Source organism: Portunus trituberculatus, unplaced genomic scaffold (assembly GCF_017591435.1).
Source record: "Portunus trituberculatus isolate SZX2019 unplaced genomic scaffold, ASM1759143v1 PGA_scaffold_205__4_contigs__length_1045770, whole genome shotgun sequence".
Lineage (NCBI taxonomy): Eukaryota > Metazoa > Arthropoda > Malacostraca > Decapoda > Portunidae > Portunus > Portunus trituberculatus.
Genome location: NW_025541373.1, coordinates 761,048 through 783,375, shown reverse-complemented (window position 1 = coordinate 783,375; position 22,328 = coordinate 761,048). Strand labels below are relative to the sequence as shown.

The following is a 22,328-nucleotide window of genomic DNA, read 5'->3' as shown; positions in this document are numbered from 1 at the left end:
TGGGTTTCATTAGTAACCTCAGATGGGTTGTAGGGACGGGGCAGAAGGAGACGCCCCAGCCCCTGTCCCTGGCTAGAGGGCTGTAGTGTTGGGTTTGGATAGTATTAGTCTTGGGTGGCACATATGTTACTATGATACTCCTCCTTTCCCTCCCACTGGTCCTAATTGTTAGGCTTAAAACCTCTGCCATTCCATCTCCGTACTGTACCACCTCCACAAATATATCCTCTCCAGTCATTACCAATACTCCTCCTGCTTGTCCCCTTCTGTCTCTCCTCCAAACATTATATCCCTGCTCTTTAAGATTCACTTGGTCGTCTTCACTTAACTTGTTTCTGTTATACCTACCACGTCTGGTCCTCTTTCCAATGTATCATCTCTCACTTCCAACCTTCCTGATGTAAACCCATCTATGTTTGTATACATGACTCCTAATGCTTTCCTTCCCCTTCCCAAATATACCATTTCCTCAGCCTCATCTCCAGCACTCTCCAGTTGAATTTCTTCATCTCGTTCTCTGTCCTTTTCTTGTTTTGTTTATTTTTTCCCTTAGCTTCACTTCTCAGTCCTCTCTCTCCTTGTCCCTTTCTTTTAGTTCATATCTCTCTTCATCCAAATGTTGTTATATTCTGTCTTACCAGGTAGCTTTCCAGTCCTCACTAATATTTCTTCCACCCTTACTTTTGATCTCATTTTAACTTTTAGTGGTCTTATAGTCCCATCACTCTATTTACCAAATCTGTATATTTCTTGTGTTACTTTTTCTACACTCTGTTCTGTGTGTGTGTGTGTGTGTGTGTGTGTGTGTGTGTGTGTGTGTGTGTGTTACCTAGTTGTTGTTTATGGGAGGAGTTCAAACTCGTGCTGTCCCGTCTCTATACCTACTCTTACATATATAACTTTTCCTTAAATTCGTGAATTGTTTTTCCTTCAACCACTTCTTTCTCCAGCCCATTCCAGATCCTCACAATTCTTTGTGGAAAACTGTATTTTTTTATGTCCTTTGTACACACACTCATCTTCACTTTTCTCCCCTGCTCCCTCCCACTTCTCATATCCCTCACCACCAGATCGTGACGGTCCAACTTCTCACTGCCAGACAGAATCCTATACATAGTGATAAGGTCTCCTCTCTCCCTTCTTTTTTTCCAGTGTCGGCAGACTCAATTTTTCCAGTCTCTGCTCATAAGACAGATTCACCAAGGTTTGGGGCAGCTTCGTCGCAGCCCTCTGCACGCGTTCCACCTTCCTCTTATCCCTTTCCATTCTTGGAGACCAAAGTACCGCTGCATACTCCAACCTGGGTCTAATCATTGTAACAATCAACTTCTTGATCCTCTCTTCATCCATGTAGCAGAATGCAGTTCTTATGTTCCTTACTAAATTGTACGCTTCACCAGATTTCCTCTTTACATGAACCTCTGACTGAGAGCCTCTTCGTCAAAGTTATTCCCAGATCTCTCTCTTCAGTCTTTATTTCCAATTCCTCATCCCCCATCTTGTATCTGTACACTGGTCTCGTACTGCTCTTACCAAAATTCATCACTCCACACTTCTTGATATTAAATTCCATTTGCCACTCTCTGCTCCACTCCCAGATCTTGTCTAAGTCCCTCTGCAATGCCTCACAGTCTTCTTTCTTAGTTATTTTCCTCATTAATTTGGCATCATCCGCAAACAAACTCATATAGCTATTCACTCCTTTCGTCATATCATTTATGTGAACAGCAAACAGTAACGGTGCCAAACTGACCCTGAGGTACTCCACTAGTCACTTCCCTCCAAGCTGATTTCCTATCTCTTATTACTGTTCTCGTCTCTCTTCCAGTCAGGAAATCACTAATCCATTCCAAAAGCCTACCCCTCAGCCCACTATGTTCTCTCACTTTCCAGATCAATCTCTTATGAGGGACTTTATCAAATGCTTTCTTCAAGTCTAGATAAATTCCATCCACCCATCCCACCCTTTTTTGTACCATATCTATGACCCGAGAGTAGAAGCACAATAAATTTGTTGCACATGATCTGCCTTTCCGAAATCCAAACTGCCCATTAGTCAATATTTTCTTCCTTTCTAGATAATCATTCCATCTTTTCTTTATTACTGACTCACACAGTTTAACCACAACACTTGCTAATGACACCGGCCTGTAGTTTGACAGATTTTCCTTGTTTCCACTCTTGAATATGGGTACTATATCTGCTTTTTTCCAGTCCTTTGGCACCTGCCCCTGCTGCAGAGATTTCAATATGAGGCCACAAATCTTTTTTGCCAGTTGATCCTTACATTCCTCAACACCCAATTTGATACTCCATAAGGCCCTTGTGCTTTCCTTATATCCAATCTTTCCAGCATTTCACACACTTCATCCTCCAACACTTCAATTACATCCAGACCTTCTTCTTCTGTCGGTTCGATCTTTGGTTCATTAAAGGTTCTTTCATTGGTAAAAACTTTTTGGAAACACTTATTCAACTCTTCAGCCATGAGTTTTCCTCTTCAATGAATTCTCCATCAACTTTCAGCTTGCTTATTTCTTTCTTATTTTTTTAGTTTCCCATTAACAAATCTATAGAATAATCTTGGCTCATCCTTACATTTTTCCACAATGTCCCTCTCATACTTTCTGGCCTCTTCTCTCCTTATTCTTGTGTATTCATTCCTTGCCTTTTTATACTCATCCCACACTAAAGATCCTTTTCTCTTCATCCACCTTTTCCAAGCTGTCTCTCTCTTCTCTTTGATTCCTCACAGCTTTATTAAACCATACTTGGATCCTCTTTTGTTTCTTCTTTACCCTTGGCACATATTTATTGACCCCTTCCTCGTAAATGTTCACAAACTCTCTCCATTTATCCTCAATTCCACATGCATCCTCAAAAACACTCCAGTGTGCTTGCTCAAAGTAATTCCCTAATTTGGTGTAATTTGCTTTACCGTAGATGAATCTTCCTGTTCTGTGATGTTCATTCCTTCTCTCCATTCTTCCTTCCCTCAATACACACTCAATCATCACATGATCACTCTTCCCTATTGGACACCCACTTTTCATGTTTTCTATCAACTCCTCTTTAGTGAAAATCAAGTCCAGTCGTGACAGTTCATCCTCATCTCTGTATCTAGTATTTTTCTCTACCCACTGTATCAATGAGTTTTCCATTGCCATTCTTAGCAACTCTCCACCCCATGAATCATCGCTACCATCCACAGTCCACTCTTCCCATTTCACCTCTTTGCTGTTGAAATCTCCCATCATTACCAGTTTCTCTTTAGTTTTCATCAAATATTGTATCCATCTTTTAGTGTCCTCCATCTTCCTTTTCTATTCCTCTCTATTCCATGAATTGGTTTTTGGGGGGAGCATATACCACCACAAACTCTCATTTAACACCTCCTCCACACACCACCTCAGCTAACCCATAGCCATCCCTTAGTTCATAGGCAACAAGATCTTTTTTCACCAATAGCATCACACCGCCTCCCTGCTTTTCTGCTCTATTTCTTACTCATATATTGTATTCACCTTCACATATTTTATTTTCCTCAATGACTTCAGTAAGTTTAGTTTCAGTTATTCCCATCATGTCAGGCCTCTCTACCTTAAGATAGTCATTTATTTCTACCAGAGCAGACTGTAACCCATTCACATTAGTGTATGCCATTTTTAGTTTCTCTTCCCTTCTCCTGTTTTCCCAATCATCCACTTTATCAGTTTCATATCCCTGACTCTCCAGTAAAACTTCTGCTCGTGATTCATTTTTTTTCTTTCCTGCTTCCATAAGTCAATGGTCTTATTTCTTTCCTCTGCGTTCATGTCTCTCCTTATCCATAATGTGTGTGTGTGTGTTTGTGTCTGGGTTTGGATAGCAAATGCTTAGTGTTTGAAATGTTGCCTTCTTCCCCAGCAAGTGTGGACATTTTTGGCAATGCGGTGTTTTTGGGTGGCAGAGATGACACGCGCTGATTTACTAGTAAGACAAGGGATGGACTGGTTAGCAAGACAGTTGTGGTCTGGTGACGCTCTCAGTTTTGCTGAGAAATGTAGCCTACGAGTGTGAGCAGGTAAACGTCCCTAGACACGACCACTTCCCCTAAAGACTCCCTAAACCAGATCCTAGGCCAGTAACGTGACATAATAGCCCCTTCAACGGTAGGCACCATTACTTTTATTTGATTTTTTTATTATTATTATTATTATCTATCTTTTTCTTGACACAGTGTTAATCCAAGTTTGGTTAAGACTGGTTAGCATCCCTGAGGGGGTCCAGGTTAGGTTAACATGCTTGGGGTGGTTCCAGGGGGATGCAGCGCCCTGGTAGGTTAGGTTAGGTTAGATGGTAAATATCAAGAAGAGGCACACTGCTCTGTTTGTTAACCTCTTCCCTAGCAACTCGGCAATCTGCACTCTTACCAACCCCTTCTCCTGCACTGAGCTGCTTCTGCTCTTTTAGACAGGCTGGAATGAAAAGTTTTTCATCCTATCAACTTCTCTCCTCTAACTTACTGACTATGCAGTCTCTCTCTCTCTCTCTCTCTCTCTCTCTCTCTCTCTCTCTCTCTCTCTCTCTCTCTCTCTCTCTCTCTCTCACACAGTGTTGCATCTCTCTCTCTCTCTCTCTCTCTCTCTCTCTCTCTCTCTCTCTCTCTCTCTCTCTCTCTCTCTCTCTCTCTCTCTCTCTCTCTCTCTCTCTCTCTCTCTCTCTCCACAGTGTTGCATCTCTTGTTGTCTTCTACAGCTATTTTCATGCCAACTGCTCTTCAGTTCTAGGTAACTGCATGCCTCCCCTCCTCCTCTATCCTCCCACCACTACTCTTTCTTCCTTCTCTCACCTCTAATCTGTCCACCTCTCTAATGCAAGAGTTAACCAGTACTCTCAGTCATTCATTCCTTTATCTAGTACACTGATGGACTCTCTGCCTGCTTGTGTGTTTGCACCTTCCTGGGACTTGAATTCTTTCAAGAGAAAGGTTCCAACACATTTATCCTCTCAAATTTGATTTTTCTCTTTGACATTCACCTCGGCATTTGGCACTCAAGTGTGCCTTTTTTTTTTTCTTCCTGAGAACTATTGTTGGCCATGGCCAGTATCCAGTGTCCTCACCATCAGTGTTGTTGCAGGTGTCCAGGCTGGGTGTCCTGCTGGGCTCTGATGTGGCTCCATCCAGTTGGCTGGGGGTTCCTGCAGTGGAGGGCTGAGGCCGGGCAGCAGCATGAGTGAACAACAGCAGCAGCAGCAGCAGTCTGCCTCAGGTGTGGGGAGGTCCAGGCATGGTGGCAAGAATGACCTGGAGGCAGGCAGCTCCACCCACAGAGGAGAGAGAAAGTTTGTTTGTCAGCAATGTGATAAAACATTTACATCCAGACAAGGGCTTAGACAACACACCCTGAGACACACTAGTGTTAGAAAATATGAGTGTCTGGAATGTGGAAAGAAATTCATTAGAAAGGGTGAACTCACCACACACACCCTGACACACAGTGGTGTTAGAAATTATGAGTGTGTGGAATGTGGAAAGAAATTCACCACAAAGTCTGAGCTCACCACACACACCCTGACACACAGTGGTGTTAAAAATTATGAATGTTTGGAATGTGGAAAGAAATTCACCATAAAGGGTCACCTCACCACACACACCCTGACACACAGTGGTGTTAGAAATTATGAGTGTCTTGAATGTGGCAAGAAATTCACCAGGAAGGGTAACCTCACCACACATACCCTGATACACAGTGGCGTTAAAAATTATGAGTGTCTGGAATGTGGCAAGAAATTCACCACAAAGTCTGAGCTCACCACACACCCTGAGACACAGTGGTGTTAAAAATTATGAGTGTCTGGAATGTGGCAAGAAATTCACCACAAAGTCTGAGCTCACCACACACACCCTGATACACAGTGGTGTTAAAAATTATGAGTGTCTGGAATGTGGCAAGAAATTCACCATAAAGTCTTACCTCACCACACACACCCTGACACACAGTGGTGTTAAAAATTATGAGTGTCTGGAATGTGGAAAGAAATTCACCACAAAGTCTAACCTCACCACACACACCCTGACACACAGAGGTGTTAGAAATTATGAGTGTCTGGAATGTGGAAAGAAATTTGCTGGAAAGGGTAACCTCAACAAACACACCTTGACACACAGTGGTGTTAGAAATTATGAGTGTATGGAATGTGGAAAGAAATTTGCTGAAAAGGGTAACCTCAACAAACACACCTTGACACACAGTGGTATTAGAAATTATGAGTGTCTGGAATGTGGAAAGAAATTTACCACAAAGAGTCATTTCAACAGACACATTCTGACACACAGTGGTGTTAGAAATCATGAGTGTCTGGAATGTGGCAAGAAATTCACCACAAAGTCTAACCTTACCACACACACCCTGACACACACTGGTGTGAGAAATTATGAGTGTGAGGAGTGTGGCAAGAAATTCTTCACCATTGGTGCTCTCAACAGACATGCCTTCAGACACACTGGCTTGAGGGAGTTCAAGTGTGATGTTTGTGGCAAGTGTTTCAAGACTAAGCGTGACATTGCCCAGCATGTGAAGATCCACTTTTGAGGTGGTGTGTTGTGTTGACTGGTGGGGCCACACCCATGCCTGTGGGAGTGTGTGGTGGTGGTGGTGGTGGGCAGTGTGTTTCTTTTTTCTTCTCTTGAGTTGCCTCCTCCTGACCTTGGCCTGACCTTCCAGCCTTTGCTCCTCGGCACAGCCAGGTGAAGCACGCCTTCAGTGGGAACCGGTCTCCCGAGGGTGTCACCAAGGCTCTCCATCTCCAGCAGGACGTGGCGGGGGTCAAGATGGCAGGCAAGCAAGCAAATAAATAAGTAAGTGCAAGTAAGAGTGAAAACATAAGTGGTGGAGGTGATTGGATTAGTGATACCTTATTCCATTACCTAACCTGGCAGTGCAAGTACCATGTCAGAATCAACACTAAGGATCTTGTCAGTCACTGTGGTACTAGATACACCTTTTAAAACACAGACAGAAAGACAGACAGACAGACAGACAAGCACTTAGGGCACTCCCCTTCACCACTGCAGGGGTGAGAAGACCATGCATGGTGCTGGCTGGCTGTGAGGACCCTAAAGGACTGTGGTGGTGGTGGTGGTGGTGAAGGTCAGCGTTGCAGTGTGTGTCCTGCCAGTGTGGCTGATACATGATGCATAGTGTGTACTGGGCTCCTGGAAGGGTGTTCAGTGAAAGATACATAGATACAGGATTGTATATGTCTGAATGTATGTAGTGCTTGTATAACAGCAGGATATGGTCTAAGAGGACACACATAGCCCAGGCCAGCCCCCCAGCCCCCCATCACTGTATGTGTCACCACTCAGTGTGTGTGTTGTGTTGAAGATAATGTATTAATGAATGCTTTTGTTTCAGGACATTGGTGTGTGTTGGATGCCTGCGTGACTCCATGCTACGCTGGCCTGCCACACCACAGAATACATTGATGATAGTGTCACGTCAGCAGACACTACACTGTTGTCATGTGTGGCAGTGCCTGTAAGGACAACACATCCCTCCACCGGCACCACTGTTGTGTCTGGGTACGTCTATATATAGCATCCCATCCCATCCCCTATCTACCTGCCTTATTTACATCTGTTGCTGTTTACCCCCCTTGTATCTACACCAAGTCAGTAATACCTCTAACAGTCTCAGGAGAAAGACTGCAACAAAATCACTCCAGAAAATTTATTACAAAACAAAAGCCAAACTGAAGAATGCAAAGAAAAACACATCAAATGATCTCAGTTTCTCGTTAAAATAGAAAAAATACACCAAACTGTCTCTTTTTCTCTCCCTAAAATCTCTACCCTAAAAAATGCATAAAGTGACTCCCAAGTCCTTTTCCTTTTTTACTTTTTCTAGTTCTACTCCATCTCCCATCTTATAGATTCCCACTGGTCGTCTTTCACTTTTTCCCATTTCCATGACATGGCTTTTGTCCACATTGAATTCCATCTCCCATTTTTTGCTCCATTTCCAGATCTTGTTTAAGTCTTCCTGTAGTATTTCACAATCCTCTTTTTGTTTAATGACTCTGCACAGTTTCGCATCGTCCGCAAACAGATTTATGTAGCTGTTCACTCCCTCTGTGTGTGTGTGTGTGTGTGTGTGTGTGTTTGTGAGTGAGTGAGTGAGTGAGTGATTCCCTTGATCAAATCACTGCCTGGAGATTCATTAGGCAACTGGTGTTTTTGTAATTGAAAAGTATCTTTTTATCTCTATAACTATTAACCAGTGCTGCTTTAATGATATTTTTGACATAATTGGTTTACATCTCAAGTTAAGCCCCGTACACACTATGCATCATGTATCAGCCACGTGGTGCAGTAGTGGTGTTGAAAAAAATTACTAGCGGCCAAACTGTACTGCAACACTGCTCACTTGTTCTCGCAGCCAGGAAACGCAGCTCATCAAAACACCATAGCTTTGGTGTGTAGATATCTTCCGTGCCTGCTCCAGACTTTTGTTATGCTTTGATTGCAGACATTTCCCGGTTGAATTGTGTCTTCTGTGTGTGTAGCTTTTTTGTGATGTCTTCAACCCGCAATGTACAGTTTGCAAAATTCGATAAGTCTGATTTTATGGTTTCCAAACTTGCAATCCTGACGTTTCTCATTTTATACTGTTTGGACTTGATGTTCCAAACAGATGGATGCTCCTTCAGCAAATCAATAAAATGTTGGGTGTTGGCCCTTGTCCACTCAATGGGTTTGGCGGGTGGTGGTGATTGGTGAGCCATCGGCGCTGGAGCGGAGCGTGACCAGACGTCCTGCCACTCTGACTGATGATGCATCACTGAGCAGCAATTTGAAATTGAGCCGACCCAGCAACACGTTGGTGATGCACGTTCGTGTTGAAAAACGACTTTTTCAACACATCCATTCAACACGATGCGCATCATGATGCATAGTGTGTACGGGGCTTTAGTGTGTGTCTCATAATATTTTTAGCTACATATCTTTACAGTCTAAAATGTCTGTTTCATTAGATTGAGTAGTGTAACAATGTCAGTGAGGCATATCTGAGCACTGGTTAACCCCTTCAGTACTGGGACACATTTTTACCTTGAGTTTTGGCTATGATTAGACAATTTTGTTAACATTAGGAATGGTCTATGAAGGCCAGAAGATTAATAGTGACAGTCTTCTTTATTTTAATCCCCACATAAGTTTCTGAAGCTGTATAAAATCAGCAAATAGTGAGCAGAATGAATATGGAAATGTTTTGTGGTACTGAAGGGGTTAAGTGTACCTGTGTGTGATGACTGATTCCTTCCAAGGCACCTGTAGATCTGACTGTACTGAGATGTGAAGTTGTGACTAATATATTTTTGTTCACCAGTGTTTCTCTTCTTGCCCAGTGAGCCTTGAGCCATGATGTGGGAGGAAGGATTAGCATGTCAATACACTACACAATTCATCCTTGGCTTTTTGGTTCAGTATGTGTGTTGTGTTGTGGTGTGTGAACTCCCTGCCTCATTCTGTATTTCAATTCCTACGACGACTTCATTGCAGAGGGAGAGCTCCACACATTTAGTTATTTTATTTTTTATTTAATTAATTAATTTATTTATTTATTCTTTTATTTATTATTCTTTTATTTGTATATTTATTTTCTTTATTTATTTATTTATTTATTTATTTATTTATTTTATTTTTTTTTTTTTTTTTCTTTTGGCCACTTTTTCCCTGGTACATAAAAAAGAGTGAAGATAACGGGGTGTTCTTTCCTGCCTTCCCTCAAAGTATTCCCTAGACAGTTCTGTAGCTCGCCTTGCAGTCCTTTCAATTTCCAGGAGTCTTGAACAGCACACCAGCAAAAATTTTCATATATTTGTTCTATTACATTCAAGTCAGTGGAATAGTGCAACCTTTTCTGTCCTGAGTGATGGTGGTGTGACTGTCACTTTCAGCAAGTCTTCTTGTCACATGCAGGGAAAATAAAAAGAATTAGGATAGATGGATAGGTAGGTAGATAGATAGATAGATAAATTCATAGATAGATCATATGACAGATAGGAAGATAGATATGCATGAGAAAATGTTAATATTCCTGTACTTATTATCAGTTCTCTCTGGTGTATTGAAAAGAACACAATCATGAACAGAGGCGGTAGAAATAGAGAAGAAAAGGAATGTAATAGTCTGCCTCTTAGATGCTACCTCGTTTTTATGTTTATCCGCGGGAGATGCAAACACTCGCTGTGAAAACTACCTAACATTTACTGTTTTGACAAACAACCATTGCTGTACACGATAATGATAAAGAAAGAGCTCGCAATAACCAATACATTGATATCTGAATTTGTATAAGTATAGAATCTCATTTATGATATATAGTTATCCTAGATATTTATGCTTGGGTAGACACGTACTGCTCGTTCACAGCGTTCCTTCACGGCTACCGACACTGTGGTGGCAGAAAGGAGCCCAGGTGTGGCAGGATGGTTGTGAGCCTGTTCTCCTGCTCTGAAATATGTCCCTCTCTGAATTACACTAGCTGGACACGTTGTTCTTTTGCCTAATGCTGCAAGTCCAATAGGTCACAGTTTCACTTGCTTTTCTTATTGTGTACATGTATCCAGCAGAACTATGTAATCGTGGCTTCCCGCGTTTTGTACCCCCAGGAATAATTTCATAAGTCACTGGTCGATCATTAGTTAGATTTTCTTGTAACAGTGGTTCATTTTCTATTGAATTTTCTTGCACTGGAATAACTGGATCAATAGGTAAATCGACCGTAAATGAACTGTTAATGTCTATTATGGTCATATACTCAAAGGAATCCTCTAGACAGTCAATAATGTCTAGGCACTCATCAGACAATTCTTCTGTTGAATGGCTGGGCGTAAAACTGCAAGCACTAGTGCCTGGGCACTCTGGTGGGTGGTGGGTAGGGCACTGGGGCACGTTCAATCAAAGGATCCACCCTGTTTTAATTCCTTGTTGATCTGTCTGTGTAAGAGAGAATGCTTTAATTAAAAATATGTAATTTATAAATTATTACACATTATAACCATTAAACTCATAGAATAAAATGATCAACAGTAATAGAAAACCCATTAACTTTGCATTCTCACCTGTACATCGCCTGAGTTATGTTTGTGACACAAAGCCTGTGTCTCCACTGGTGACAGCTGTCACACACAATATAGCCTGTTGCCGTGGTCGAACTTCTTTCCCACAGCCGGAACATGGGTGCAAAGGTCTTCGAGTGGACGCCATCCTGAGGTGAATGCCTGGCCTGATGTTTGAAAACAGTCAATGGTTTTGGTCACGTGATCTAGAGTCGATGAAAGTCTGTTCGAGTCTGACTTTTCGTGGGCGTGGCTGTCTGACAACTCTTCGGACCGTTTGACAACCAGGTTCGACAACCGCGTTTGACGAGCCGTTCGACCTCCGAAATCGCCTCCGAACCTGAACATTGCCAAAAATTTCGTTCAGGTCGGCAGGCACTGCGTAGCGTAATCTTCCCAGACGACAATCCTCTAAATACGTAATTTCAAACCAAACTAAAAAAAAAAAGAAAATAGTGGTCTTGTATGTGTGTGGGCCGCCTCCCATGCATGTACAGTTTACACCCACCCATCCCACCCAACATCATCAACACAGCTATTATATACATATATATATATATATATATATATATATATATATATATATATATATATATATATATATATATATATATATATATATATATATATATATATATATATATATATATATATATATATATATATATATATATATATATATATATATATATATATATATATATATATATATAGATATCTCTCTCTCTCTCTCTCTCTCATCCAGATACTCCCAAAATAATAGTAAGATGCTGCATATTTTTCCAGTAAATTTGATTATCTTTATGCTGGAAAAATATTGAATAGCGGTGTCTGAATCTTTTTTTTTTTTTTTAGTATATTGTTGGGGATGTACCCCAAGGGAAGAAGGCGATTCATGCCGCAACATCCACCTAATCCTTTAGTGAATAGGCCCAAGCTGAGGCTGGAGACGAGGGGCAAGGCACCTAACCCTTACCCATCCAAGTGCCTGTGGTGGGCCTCGAACTGCCGCACTTTCGAACGGCAGCTCTCGACGCTAACCACTAGGCCACGATGACCCCCCACATTGTCTGAATCTTTCAACAAATGTGCCTTTCAGCAATGTGCCTTCACACACACACACACTCGCTCACATCCTACTGGTGACACACACACACACACAAACTCTCTCTTGATAATATTATTATCATTGGTGACGAAATGGAATTCCCACTGGTGAACAGCTGTCGTTTCCTTGGTGACGAAATGGGTTTTTGGTGACGAAGTGGGGTATATCCTCACAGACAGCTGCAGTGATGGTGGTGGTGGTGGTGTAGCAGGGCATACGGTAATGATGCAAGGACGTTATATTGATGGAGACGCCGCGCGCCTATCCCGCTGTACTACAAAAAGTGAAGCCAGTGGGCGGAGCTTACGATCGTAACTCACCCCAAACATTGCCCTCTCCCGTGTTAAGCAATGGAAATTGCCGCTTTCTTTTCATTACTAGAGGAAATCTAAGGAAGAAGTGATGGTTTAACTAATGTAAACCACAATATAGTTGAACCCGATATTTGTGGTTGTTTGATGGCTACTGGGTATAATTTAGCAACACTTAATGTGCAGAGTGTAAACCTCCACACCGTGACATCTTGTTTATTGTTAGGGTTACAGAATACACATTTGAAGTATGCACAACAAAGCACACCTTTACTGGATCCTTTTGTCTTTATTTGTGGTGAGCGTGACGTACAGTGTGTACGCCGCTAAATAACAGAGCAAACCATGACAATACAGCAAAATGTCAGTTTGTTTGAGTGTGGCCTTAATTGTGGCTTCCTTTTGGTGGTGTGGCGCGCCGCTCGCCGCTCAGACTTGAGCAGAGGCCCAGAGTGTGTGACATGAGGCACAGCGGAACTCGCGGCGCTCCGCCTCACAATTAGCAAGTGTTCTCGTGGGCCCTTCCTTGTGCCGGCCTGCTGAGGGAGGGAGAAGGGAGAGAGGTGACCAGAGGAGGCTTGAGAGGAGAGAGAGCGGCGAGACAAAGGTAAAGAACAGAGATACGTGAGTGTGTTCACCATTTGAGCCTGTAGCTACAGGTAATGCAAGGTTTACTCGGCTTGTTTGTTGGGGCTGCTCTCCCCAGGGCCCCCTCCCACACCAAACATTTTTACCTCCTAGAAGGGTACATTTTTACAATAACACGAACAGCTCACTTCTCGATGAAATCATTGGTTTCTTCTGGTGGATTTTGGCCTGTTTGGAATGAATGTGCACTTTGTTTCCCTCGCAAAGCATTTTGTGTTTCTTCTTACCCTTCCTCCCCCCTCCCATTGCGGCTTTTATGGAAACGGTTTTGCTGTAAAATAGACCTTTTTTTATATATATATTAGATTTCGATTAGTTTTGAATGAATATGCTCTTTATTTTTTCGGTGCAAGTTTTTATTTGTTTATCTTTTGGGTAAACTTGCAGTTTGAGCCAATACACCCTATCTTAAATTTCTTTTTCCCTAAATCTAACAAGCTTGGGGACCTTATGGGAAAGCGGGGTTTTTGGGTGGGGAAAGCAAAAATGAGGCAATTTGGGGGTCCGAAAAAATCTAAGAAAAATACCCATTTTTAAGAAAAAAGGAAAATCACAAAATTCATGAGTATTTTTCACTGAAATTATCCTAACCTAACATAATAACCTCTCCCCTCTCCCCTCCCCCCCAACAAGCTTTGGGGACTGTGGGGAATCGGGGGTTTTTGGGGGGAGCCAAAAGAGGCGAGATATGGCGATGCAAAAAATCTAAGGACAAAAACCTAACATAATGGGGGGCGGCTGTGCTTCACCAGCCCCCCATTCCAGCACTAACCTAACCTAACGTAACCTAACCTAGCCGTGTGGCTGCTCCCCCGCAGGCCCCCACATACACTCTTACAACACTAACATAAACCTAACTTAAAGGGAGGGGGCTGCTCCCCCCTAGACCCCCCTGGAACACTAACCTAACCCTAACATAAACCTAACCTTATGTAACTTAACTTAAAGAGGGCTGGATGTGCCCCTCCCCAGACCCCTTGCAACAGTAACCTAACCCTAACATAAACCTAACCTACTTTATCCTTGCTTTGGGGCAGCTTTCCTCCCCCCACGTCAGTTCTCTTGTAGCTTCGCACAATATGCCCTACCTCTACCAATACCCCTCCTCACAATACCTAAACGAAAGGATGAAGGTCCTGGCTGGTCCTCTTCTCGATTGTACACTGACTTGCATCGCAGGAGTGATGATTTCCCAGTAATCAAATTCGGAACCTTTACAACTAGTGTCACTGGTGACCATGTCTGAACTAGGCGCACAGATGTCTCTGTGCACCTGTCTGCCCAGCTGTGCCCCGCCTACGAACACATATAGGAAATTCCCATTGGCACAGCTCGTGGTGTTCAGGTGGTGGCACGTCATTGGACAAAAGAACTGTAGACACAATAAGAATCCTATTCAGCAGTTACCTCCAAACCCCAGCTAGAAACAAATGCAAGTCAGTGTACTGCTCATTTCCGAGTGTGATGGAGCTCCATGGCTCACCGCAGCTAGCTGGACTTAGAGATAACTTGCCGAACACCACACATTTGAAAGCTTGTGCTGAAGTAATACTAATTTCCGATAGGGTAAAATGGGGTTAGAAATGCTCGTAGAAGTGTGATGTAGACCATGAGAATGTGTATAGTTACGTGTGGTGTATTGGCTGAAACTGCAATACAGTAATAACTATTTTATTAAATACCACTCCCTCCTACCACGTCTATTGTGGAAACACGAGTTTGCAGTAAAATAAAGTTTTTTTGGGGGTGGGGGAGTATATTTTTCCATGTTTACAATGAATATGCACTAACCTAACCTAAGCCAAACCTAACCCAACTTAACCAAACCAAAGCTAACCTAACCCAAGCCAACCCATCCTAACCTCACTGCAATGGCTAAGCTATGCACAGGAAGTCATTACCTTATTGGAATGTAAGAAGTGGCCGTGCACCTCCAAGTCTTATCTCTGAGTGTGCAGGGTTTGTGGCACTTGGGGCACCCCACTGCACTAGGAAAAACACCGTGCTCCCTTAGGAACTGTACACTTTTTTTGTCTTTTTCAAAAAAGTGTTGAATAGCAAGGAAGTAGTGCACGCTACACCCAACACACGGTGACATCTTCCTAACACTGATTCAAATAGTTCAAATTGAACCGCTTCTCTCGCCACTCCTTGAAATACCACACTAGGATTGGCTCAATAAATTCCACCTTTTTTATTGGCTACTGCTTTCATGTTCAAACAAAACAACCAATCACCCTCATAATGTGTCAAGCAAGCACTGATTTTTTTTTTTTTTTTTTTTTTTTTTTATAATTTTGTTATTTATTTATTTATTTATTTTTTTTTTTTTTATTTATTTATTTTTTTTTGGGGGGTTTCATTAGTAACCTCAGATGGGTTGTAGGGACGGGGCAGAAGGAGACGCCCCAGCCCCTGTCCCTGGCTAGAGGGCTGTAGTGTTGGGTTTGGATAGTATTAGTCTTGGGTGGCACATATGTTACTATGATACTCCTCCTTTCCCTCCCACTGGTCCTAATTGTTAGGCTTAAAACCTCTGCCATTCCATCTCTACTGCACCACCTCCACAAATATATCCTCTCCAGTCATTACCAATACTCCTCCTGCTTGTCCCTTCTGCCTCTCCTCCAAACATTATATCCCTGCTCTTTAAGATTCACTTGGTCGTCTTCACTTAACTTTGTTTCTGTTCTACATACCACGTCTGGTCCTCTTTCCAATGTATCATATCTCATTTCCAACCTTCCTGATGTAAACCCATCTATGTTTGTATACATGACTCCTAATGCTTTCCTTCCCCTTCCCAAATATACCATTTTTTCAGCCTCATCTTCAGCACTCTCCAGTTGAATTTCTTCATCTCACTCTCTGTCCTCTCATTTTTTTCCTTAGCTTCACTTCTCAGTCCTCTCTTTCTTTGTCCCTTTCTTCCTAGTTCATATCTCTCCTCATCCAAATGTTGTTATATTCTGTCTTACCAGCCAGCTTTCCAGTCCTCACTAATATTACTTCCACCCTTACTTGTGATCTCATTTTAACTTTTAGTGGTCTTATAGTCCCATCACTCTATTTACCAAATCTGTATATTTCTTGTGTTACTTTTTCTACACTGTTCTGTGTGTGTGTGTGTGTGTGTGTGTGTGTGTGTGTGTGTGTGTTTACCTAGTTGTTGTTTATGGGAGGAGTTCAAACTCGTGCTGTCCCGTCTCTATATCTACTCTTACATATATAACTTTTCCTTAAATTTGTGAATTGTTTTTCCTTTAACCACTTCTTTCTCCAGCCCATTCCAGATCCTCACAATTCTTTGTGGAAAACTGTATTTCTTTATGTCCTTTGTACACACACTCATCTTCACTTTTCTCCCCTGCTCCCTCCCACTTCTCATATCCCTCACCACCAGATCGTCACAGTCCAACTTCTCACTGCCAGACAGAATCCTATACATAGTGATAAGGTCTCCTCTCTCCCTTCTTTTTTCCAGTGTCGGCAGACTCAATTTTTCCAGTCTCTGCTCATAAGACAGATTCACCAAGGTTTGGGGCAGCTTCGCAGCCCTCTGCACGCGTTCCAGCTTCCTCTTATCCCTTTCCATTCTTGGAGACCAAAGTACCGCTGCATACTCCAACCTGGGTCTAATCATTGTAACAATCAACTTCTTGATCCTCTCTTCATCCATGTAGCAGAATGCAGTTCTTATGTTCCTTACTAAATTGTACGCTTCACCAGATTTCCTCTTTACATGAACCTCTGACGAGAGCCTCTTCGTCAAAGTTATTCCCAGATCTCTCTCTTCAGTCTTTATTTCCAATTCCTCATCCCCCATCTTATATCTGTACACTGGTCTCGTACTGCTCTTACCAAAATTCATTACTCCACACTTCTTGATATTAAATTCCATTTGCCACTCTCTGCTCCACTCCCAGATCTTGTCTAAGTCCCTCTGCAATGCCTCACAGTCTTCTTTCTTAGTTATTTTCCTCATTAATTTGGCATCATCCACAAACAAACTCATATAGCTATTCACTCCTTTCGTCATATCATTTATGTGAACAGCAAACAGTAACGGTGCCAAAACTGACCCCTGAGGTACTCCACTAGTCACTTCCCTCCAAGCTGATTTCCTATCTCTTATTACTGTTCTTGTCTCTCTTCCAGTCAGGAAATCACTAATCCATTTCAAAAGCCTACCCCTCAGCCCACTATGTTCTCTCACTTTCCAGATCAATCTCTTATGAGGGACTTTATCAAATGCTTTCTTCAAGTCTAGATAAATTCCATCCACCCATCCCACCCTTTCTTGTACCATATCTATGACCCGAGAGTAGAAGCACAATAAATTTGTTGCACATGATCTGCCTTTCCGAAATCCAAACTGCCCATTAGTCAATATTTTCTTCCTTTCTAGATAATCATTCCATCTTTTCTTTATTACTGACTCACACAGTTTAACCACAACACTTGCTAATGACACCGGCCTGTAGTTTGACAGATTTTCCTTGTTTCCACTCTTGAATATGGGTACTATATCTGCTTTTTTCCAGTCCTTTGGCACCTGCCCCTGCTGCAGAGATTTCAATATGAGGCCACAAATCTTTTTTGCCAGTTGATCCTTACATTCCCTCAACACCCAATTTGATACTCCATAAGGCCCTTGTGCTTTCCTTATATCCAATCTTTCCAGCATTTCACACACTTCATCCTCCAACACTTCAATTACATCCAGACCTTCTTCTGTCGGTTCGATCTTTGGTTCATTAAAGGTTCTTTCATTGGTAAAAACTTTTTGGAAACACTTATTCAACTCTTCAGCCATGAGTTTTCCTCTTCAATGAATTCTCCATCAACTTTCAGCTTGCTTATTTCTTTCTTATTTTTTTAATTTCCCATTAACAAATCTATAGAATAATCTTGGCTCATCCTTACATTTTTCCACAATGTCCCTCTCATACTTTCTGGCCTCTTCTCTCCTTATTCTTGTGTATTCATTCCTTGCCTTTTTATACTCATCCCACACTAAAGATCCTTTTCTCTTCATCCACCTTTTCCAAGCTGTCTCTCTTCCTCTTTGATTCCTCACAGCGTTTATTAAACCATACTTGGATCCTCTTTTGTTTCTTCTTTACCCTTGGCACATATTTATTGACCCCTTCCTCGTAAATGTTCACAAACTCTCTCCATTTATCCTCAATTCCACATGCATCCTCAAAAACACTCCAGTGTGCTTGCTCAAAGTAATTCCCTAATTTGGTGCAATCTGCTTTACCGTAGATGAATCTTCCTGTTCTGTGATGTTCATTCCTTCTCTCCATTCTTCCTTCCCTCAATACACACTCAATCATCACATGATCACTCTTCCCTATTGGACACCCACTTTTCATGTTTTCTATCAACTCCTCTTTAGTGAAAATCAAGTCCAGTCGTGACAGTTCATCCTCATCTCTGTATCTAGTATTTTTCTTTACCCACTGTGTCAATGAGTTTTCCATTGCCATTCTTAGCAACTCTCCACCCCATGAATCATCACTACCATCCACAGTCCACTCTTCCCATTTCACCTCTTTGCTGTTGAAATCTCCCATCATTACCAGTTTCTCTTTAGTTTTCATCAAATATTGTATCCATCTTTTAGTGTCCTCCATCTTCCTTTTCTATTCCTCTCTATTCCATGAATTGGTTTTTGGGGGGAGCATATACCACCACAAACTCTCATTTAACACCTCCTCCACACACCACCTCAGCTAACCCATAGCCATCCCTTAGTTCATAGGCAACAAGATCTTTTTTCACCAATAGCATCACACCGCCTCCCTGCTTTTCTGCTCTATTTCTTACTCATATGTTGTATTCACCTTCACCTATTTTATTTTCCTCAATGACTTCAGTAAGTTTAGTTTCAGTTATTCCCATCATGTCAGGCCTCTCTACCTTAAGATAGTCATTTATTTCTACCAGAGCAGACTGTAACCCATTCACATTAGTGTATGCCATTTTAGTTTCTCTTCCTTCTCCTGTTTTCCCAATCATCCACTTTATCAGTTTCATATCCCTGACTCTCCAGTAAAACTTCTGCTCGTGATTCATTTTTTTTCTTTCCTGCTTCCATAAGTCAATGGTCTTATTTCTTTCCTCTGCGTTCATGTCTCTCCTTATCCATAATGTGTGTGTGTGTGTTTGTGTCTGGGTTTGGATAGCAAATGCTTAGTGTTTGAAATGTTGCCTTCTTCCCCAGCAAATGTGGACATTTTTGGCAATGCGGTGTTTTTGGGTGGCAGAGATGACACGCGCTGATTTACTAGTAAGACAAGGGATGGACTGGTTAGCAAGACAATTGTGGTCTGGTGACACTCTCAGTTTTGCTGAGAAATGTAGCCTACGAGTGTGAGCAGGTAAACGTCCCTAGACACGACCACTCCCCTAAAGACTCCCTAAACCAGATCCTAGGCCAGTAACGTGACATAATAGCCCCTTCAACTGTACGCACCATTACTTTTATTTGATTTTTTTATTTTTTTTATATCTATTTTTTGACACAGTGTTAATCCAAGTTTAGTTAAGACTGGTTAGCATCCCTGATGGGGTCCAGGTTAGGTTAACATGCTTCGGGTGGTTCCATGGGGATGCAGCGCCGTGGTACGTTAGGTTAGGTTAGATGGTAAATATCAAGAAGAGGCACACTGCTCTGTTTGTTAACCTCTTCCATAGGAACTCAGCGATCTGCACTCTTACCAACCCCTTCTCCTGCACTGAGCTTCTTGTGCTCTTTTAGACAGGCTGGAATGAAAAGTTTTTCATCCTATCAACTTCTCTTCTCTGACTGACTGACTGTGTGCAGTCTCTCTCTCTCTCTCTCTCTCTCTCTCTCTCTCTCTCTCTCTCTCTCTCTCTCTCTCTCTCTCTCTCTCTCTCTCTCTCTCTCTCTCTCTCTCTCTCTCTCTCTCTCTCTCTCTCTCTCTCTCTCTCTCTCTCTCTCTCTCTGCTTGTGTGTTTCCACCTTCCTGGGACTTAAACTCTTTCAAGAGAAAGGTTCCAACACATTTATCCTCTCAAGTTTGATTTATGTCTTTGACATTCACCTCTGCATTTGGCACTCAAGTGTGCCTTTTTTCCTCCTGAGCACTATTGTTGGCTGTGGCCAGTGTCCAGTGTTCAGTGGCTCTCAGTGCCCTCACCATCAGTGTTGTTGCAGGTGTCCAGGCTGGGTGCTCTGCTGGGCTCTGACATGGCTCCATCCAGTTGGCTGGGAGTTCCTGCAGTGGAGGGGTGAGGCCGGGCAGCAGTATGAGTGAACAACAGCAGCAGCAGCATCAGTCTGCCTCAAGTGTGGTGAGGTCCAGGCATGGTGGCAAGAATGACCTAGAGGCAGGCAGTTCAACCCACAGAGCAAAGAGAAAGTTTGTTTGTCAACATTGTGATAAAACATATACATCCAGACAAGGGCTTAGACAACACACCCTGACACACACTAGTGTTAGAAAATATGAGTGTCTAGAATGTGGAAAGAAATTCTTAGAAAGTGTGAACTCACCACACACACCCTGACACACAGTGGTGTTAGAAATTATGAGTGTCTGGAATGTGGAAAGAAATTCACCATAAAGGGTAGCCTCACCAGACACACCCTGACACACAGTGGTGTTAGAAATTATGAGTGTCTGGAATGTGGAAAGAAATTCATCACAAAGTCTGATCTCACTAGACACACCCTGACACACAGTGGTGTTAAAAATTATGAGTGTCTGGAATGTGGAAAGAAATTTACCACAAAGTCTGAGCTCACCACACACACCCTTAGACATAATGGTGTTAGAAATTATGAATGTCTGGAATGTGGCAAGAAATTCACCACAAAGTTTGAACTCACCACACACATCCTAACACACAGTGGTGTTAGAAATTATGAGTGTCTGGAATGTGGCAAGAAATTCACTACAAAGTCTAGCCTCACCACACACACCCTGACACACAGTGGTGTTAGAAATTATGAGTGTCTGGAATGTGGCAAGAAATTCATCACAAATGGTCAACTCACCATACACACCCTGACACACAGTTTTCTTAGAAATTATGAGTGTCTGGAATGTGGAAAGAAATTCACCACAAAGTGTAACCTCACTACACATACCCTGACACACAATTTTGTTAGAAATTATGAGTGTCTGGAATGTGGAAAGCAATTCACCCAAAAGGTTCACCTCACCACACACACCCTGACACACAGTGGTGTTAGAAATTATGAGTGTCTGGAATGTGGCAAGAAATTCACCACAAAGTCTAACCTCACCACACACACCCTGACACATGGCGGCATCAGGAATCATGAGTGTGAGGAGTGTGGCAAGAAATTCTTCACCATTGGTGCTCTCAACAGCCACGCCTTCAGACACACTGGCTTGAGGGAGTTCAAGTGTGATGTTTGTGGCAAGTGTTTCAAGACTAAGTGGGAAATTGCCCAGCATGTGAAGATCCACTTTTGAGGAGGTGTGTTGTGTGGACCGGTGGGGCCACACCCATGCCTGTGGTGGTGGTGGTGGGCAGTGTGTTTCTTTCTTCTTTTTTCTCTTGAGTTGCCTCCTCCCGACCTTGGCCTGGCCTTCCAGCCTTTGCTCCTTGGCACAGCCAGGTGAAGCACGCCTTCAGTGGGAACTGGTCTCCCGAGGGTGTCACCAAGGCTCTCCATCTCCAGCAGGAAGTGGGAGGGTCAAGATGGCAGGCAAGCAAGCAAGCAAGTAAGTGGAAGTAAGAGTGAAAACACAAGTGGTGGAGGTGATTGGAGTAGTAATACCTTATTCCATTACCTAACCTGGCAGTGCAAGTACCATGTCAGAATCAAAACTAAGGACATTGTCAGTCACTGGTACTAGATACACCTTTTAAAACACAGACAGACAGACAGACCAGCACTTGGGGCACTCCCCTTCACCACTGGGTGTGTGGAGGTGTGAGGCTCAGCATTCCAGTGTGTGCAATGTGTGTCCTGTCAGTGTGGCTGATACATGATGCATAGTGTGTACTGGGCTCCTGGAAGGGTTTTCAGTGAAAGATACATAGATACAGGATTGTATATGTATGAATGTATTTAGTGCTTGTATAACAGCTGGATATGGTCTGATAGGACACACATAGCCCAGGCTAGCCTACCAGCCCCCATCACT

General features: G+C 42.6%; 2 protein-coding genes and 1 long non-coding RNA gene across 12 annotated transcripts in view; 2 read left to right on the top strand and 1 right to left on the bottom strand.

Moving 5' to 3' along the window:
- The window catches only part of LOC123500362, a 62,159-nt gene that overhangs the window by 8,789 nt on the left and 31,042 nt on the right, over positions 1-22,328 (top strand). For 2 of the 10 annotated variants that reach the window (XR_006673289.1, XR_006673297.1), the window contains exon 1: positions 12,573-13,132. The exons of 3 other annotated variants lie outside the window; for them this stretch is intronic. The gene's annotated coding sequence lies outside the window, so the exon portion shown is untranslated. Of the gene's footprint in view, positions 1-3,906; positions 4,064-5,120; positions 5,259-12,572; positions 13,133-20,362; positions 20,688-21,663; positions 21,903-22,328 lie in introns of those variants that run through there. 5 more of the 10 variants (XR_006673294.1, XR_006673292.1, XR_006673293.1 and 2 more) reach the window with 5 other exon arrangements.
- LOC123500378 (oocyte zinc finger protein XlCOF14-like) lies at positions 5,271-7,868 on the top strand. Its single transcript, XM_045249096.1, has 3 exons — positions 5,271-5,325; positions 5,986-6,841; positions 7,401-7,868. The coding sequence occupies exons 1-2, from the start codon at positions 5,271-5,273 to the stop codon at positions 6,573-6,575; spliced, it is 645 nt and encodes a 214-aa protein (XP_045105031.1). The 3' UTR covers positions 6,576-6,841; positions 7,401-7,868.
- LOC123500365 lies at positions 10,060-11,619 on the bottom strand. Its single transcript, XR_006673298.1, has 2 exons — positions 11,110-11,619; positions 10,060-10,984 (listed from the first exon to the last, which is right to left on the bottom strand). It is a non-coding gene; the product is annotated as an uncharacterized LOC123500365 (long non-coding RNA).